At 54.5% G+C, this 4145-nt stretch overlaps 3 protein-coding genes; 2 read left to right on the forward strand and 1 right to left on the reverse strand.

Moving 5' to 3' along the window:
• Positions 1–143: 143 nt before the first annotated feature.
• On the reverse strand, positions 144–1914 carry CHC_T00009267001 (Mitogen-activated protein kinase 3 MPK3). XM_005716547.1 is given in 2 exon segments: positions 144–771; positions 772–1914. 1 exon segment carries the CDS (start codon positions 1912–1914, stop codon positions 772–774), a length of 1143 nt encoding a protein of 380 aa, XP_005716604.1. The 3' UTR covers positions 144–771.
• Positions 1915–2164: 250 nt separating this feature from the next.
• Positions 2165–3097, forward strand: CHC_T00005179001 (hypothetical protein). Its single transcript, XM_005716548.1, has one exon. It carries the CDS (start codon positions 2165–2167, stop codon positions 3095–3097), a length of 933 nt encoding a protein of 310 aa, XP_005716605.1.
• A 52-nt stretch (positions 3098–3149) lies between these two features.
• CHC_T00005180001 (hypothetical protein) overlaps positions 3150–4145 on the forward strand; it is a 2657-nt gene continuing 1661 nt past the window's right edge. Inside the window, exon 1 of the mRNA XM_005716549.1 lies at positions 3150–4145. This exon is cut by the window's right edge and continues 1160 nt beyond it.

The raw sequence follows: 4145 nt of genomic DNA on the forward strand, positions 1-4145 counted from the left end.
GGGGGGGGGGGGCGGGGGACAGTGATGACAAGGAGGGAAAAGGTTGGTGGGCAGAGCAGAGCATTTGAATCGGCAGTGCGGCAGGCAGCAGCGTAAAATTGCAATAAAATGGGCCCAAATTCTTCGCTAGCTCTCAGTTTTAATTTTAGAGTGTAAATCACAACGTGGCACGGGCGCCGTCCTCCACTTCCGACTTTGCCGTATATTTCTTTAATGCTGCGCACAACAATCAACGCGTCCCACCAGGCCATCAATGCCAATAATCCGCCTTCCGCCCTTCTTGGAGACACTTACCCCGCCGGTGCAGTCCTAAACTTTCAAGCCTTGTAGGCTCCCACCTCAGAACCTCAAGCTCTCCCACCGCCCCTCCTCCTGCGCCTGCACCCCGGTACCACACCCATGTCCTTCCACACGCCCCATTCGTCCCTCCCCTGTCCCGCCTCCGGCTCGCATGCCCCCAATCTATGATTCCCACACCGATTGCTCGACACGCACGCAAGCATTGCTACGCGCACAGATTCAAGATCAACTTCGACATGCCCAACCCACTCCACTTTTCGTCTACTACATACCCCGCAATCTCTCACCATTCCCCTATAAGTCCCTATCCCCGCTGTCCGCTGTCCTAGCGCGAAGCCTTAAACCTCAGTTAAGTCCCCAGCTCGGGCAGTAGAAATCGTCATACCAAAACAAAAAAAAGACAGCACGTGCCTCAATCATTGATTGCAATCATTCACACTCTATACACACGCACACATGCACGCCCCTTCCTTACCGCATTCCCTGTCTCTCAAGCTCTTCCATATCCCTTTGCCGATACATGTTGGCTTCGGCCCAAATCATTTGCCTCAACGCCGTCTTGCTCACCTTTTCCATATGATCGCACTCAAAGTTAAACACAGATGGACACACCGGCTCATCATACTCGTCGTGCAAATCAAGTAAGTAGGGATGCGTCAACGCCTGCTCTACTGTAATCCTCTGGCTCGGATTAAAAACCAGCATCCTTCCAAGAAGGTCCAGAAGCTGCTCATTCACATTTGGAAACAGCTCGCTCATCGACTTGCGCGGCTTGTTCATGAGATTTTGTTCCACAAATTGCCGCCCCTTCTCCGAGTTGATGGACGCCAAATCGCTCGGCGTCGGCGTCCCCGTCACATTCGTCACTAAGTGCAGTTGGTGCACGGTATCACGACCCGGGAACATGGGCCGTCTCAACAAGAGCTCGCCGATAATACACCCGACACTCCAAATGTCCACGGCCTTCGTGTAACCCCGATATGAAAGCATAATCTCCGGAGCACGGTACCACCGCGTAGCGACGTAAACAGTGAGGGCCTCGTGGTCGTTGGGGTCCCCCCTGGCGAGGCCAAAATCGCATATCTTGAGGTCGCAGTTCCCGTTTAGTAAGATGTTAGACGGCTTGAGGTCCCTATGCAACACATTGGCCGAGTGGATATGCTTCAAGGCCTTGAGAATCTGGTAAGTAAAGTATTGACAATGTTCGCCTTTAAGCTCCTGATTGCTCGAAATAATCTGATGCAAGTCGGTATCCATGAGTTCGGTGACGGTGTAGACATCCTGGAAGTTGGGCCCGTCCCTCGACGGCACATAGACATCCTTAATGCGAATGACATTATCATGGTCAAAATGCCTCAACAGCTTCATCTCCCTAAGCGTCCTCTTGGAGTCGATAACATTATCCACAATGCCTGCAATCTTCTTAATAGCGACCCTCTCATTCGTGCGCACATCCAGCGCGGAGCACACAATACCATAGGCGCCCTGCCCGACGGGCCGGTTCAAGTGGTAGCGATCGGGGCACTCGAAATTGGTGCCGAGCAGCGAGTAGCAGTGCGTAGCGAACGTTGAATGGGGTGGCGGGAGCGTCTGGGCGGCACCATCGACGTCCATGACGGCTTGCATCTTACCGCCGTAGGTCGGCGCTCGTCGTCGTCGTCGTCGTCGGGGCGGGGGGGGGGAAAGAGGGCGGGGCGTAGGGGTAATCCCTTTTCGAGGACGAAGAGATGGACACAGGGGGTGGCTCGAAGTGACGGCCCTTGGGACGGGGGCACAGGCTGGTACACGAGAGTATTTGACGGTGCGGCTATGGGACTGTGTCACGTTGGACTTTACAAAAAGGTGGCCTCGCGGTCGAGCAGCAATGCGTGGCGGCGATTGGGTGAATTGCGGATGTTTTTCGGGGAGCAATCAAGGCGATGCGGCACGTTCGGTTTCTTTACATTTTTTAGTTTATTACTGCCGCCGCAACGTGGCAGCCACCCATACCGCCCCCTCATGCCCCCCCACTGTAAACATCCCGTCATCCACTGATGTGTACTGTAATTCTTTTCTATTTCTCAATACCCAAGGTCAATACACAAACAAGCACAAGGAATCCGCCATCCCCAAGCCAAAACTCGTCTCCTACCCCACCACCCGGGTGAACTGCCGTTCCCTTCGTTCACCAACATGCCGTCAACATGCTGACTCTATATCAACCTCCCCGCTCCTTGCCACAGGCGCTCCTCTGTCCCCCTCCCCCCTCATTGCCATGACCTCCACCATGACGTCCACCATGCCCACATCCAGTGCCGCAGACGCGACTGCGTCAGTCCCGACTGCCACTCCCCGCCCGAAGCGCGGTCGTCGCAAAAAGCGCCCCGACCTCACCGAGTCCCAGCGCAAGGCCTTGCGCGCTCAGCAGAACCGCCAGGCCACGCGACGCTCTCGTGAGCGCTCCCGAAAGCGCGCAGAGATGCTCAAGGCCCAACTCATTCACTCGCTCCGCTTGAATTCCCTCCTCGTCGCAGAGCGACGTAAACTGCTCAACGCCGATGTCAAGGGGAATACCATGGAAGCCAAGGGCGGGAACAAAGAGGAGGGAGAGCGGAAGAATCCCATGAGCTTGGAGACCATCTTGAACCATGATGAGGGCGATGTGCAGCAGAGGGCACGCTTTCGCCATCGAGTCAGTGCGGCCCGCATTGCTGTCGATATACCAGCCCCGGTACCTGCTGCCACGTCAAAGCGATATGCGGAGCAAGGGGCTGTGTCTTTTTCGTCACCAGTTACTGCCACGCCCAACCACAGATAATGTCGTGGATGACAACATTAGCATTGGAGCCAATCCTAAGTTGACCTTGAACGAGTAAAACACACCATCACTACAGTTTATTCACATCATAAATTAGACTTGTGAGCGTCCGCTGCTGAGCGGATGAGTCTATCAACTTCCGTCCTGCTTATACAGCCAGGCTGGCAAATGTAGAGTACGTTCGCTTCAACTTCACAACTCCCGCCATACCCACGGGCTTCTTCCCGCGCTCTTGTTCTCCAAACGCTGCCGGCGGGATGATCGCCTCTTCATCTGCACCGCGCCCAAATCCTTCCAAAAGAAGCCAATTGTCCACGCATTGTCCGCTTGAGCCAAACGCTCGAACCCCGTGGTTTCGCTGCATGCCAAACCCGGACCGAGCCACTATCAGTTCTGCTATTACGTTCTCCCCAGGTTGTTCCAGCCAAAGCAACACGGGTCTCAAAAGTCTTCTCAACTTGTTCCTCAGCTCCACATCTTCAACATCATCCAATGTGGGGCTTGATACTGTTGCCCCACTAGGTACAGTCGCATCCTCGTCTTGCTCTTCGATATGCACCACGTTCTTGACGCATAGCGCAATGACATTGGCACCTGCACATATCGCAGATTGCTTTAGAAGAGGCACGGCGTGATGCAACAATTCGGCCACATCCACAGTCCGCTTCACCCATACCTCCCTGGTCAGAGGAATCCTTTGACATCGCAGAATACACTGAAACCGAGATTCAAGTGCATCTGACAACATACGACCATGTTGCGGAAGGCTGTTTGGAATAGCAACACTTTCTTCCGTGCTTGAAAGCAGCGCACTGACAGTCGCAAGCTGGTCAAAAAGATTTGTTTCCATTTGGCTCCCAACATCCTGGCTTAAACTTTCTACAACACATTCCAGGACCCCGCGCCTTGCTGCATCTGCTTGGTACCACTCTTCCCTTTCGCTGCTAACGGCGTCACTCTCCGGAGCCTCCATCGTCAACGCACTGGCCACGAAACCAAGGCTCTCCTCCATAGCCACCGCCGCGCCATAACCAACCACACCCGCAAC

This window comes from Chondrus crispus, genomic scaffold (genome assembly GCF_000350225.1).
Source record: "Chondrus crispus Stackhouse genomic scaffold, scaffold_271, whole genome shotgun sequence".
NCBI classification, from domain to species: domain Eukaryota; phylum Rhodophyta; class Florideophyceae; order Gigartinales; family Gigartinaceae; genus Chondrus; species Chondrus crispus.

Coding starts and splice junctions, on each gene's coding strand:
- CHC_T00009267001 (XM_005716547.1), bottom strand. CDS start 1,914: ATGGACGTCGATGGTGCCGCCCAGACGCTCCCGCCACCCCATTCAACG.
- CHC_T00005179001 (XM_005716548.1), top strand. CDS start 2,165: ATGCGTGGCGGCGATTGGGTGAATTGCGGATGTTTTTCGGGGAGCAAT.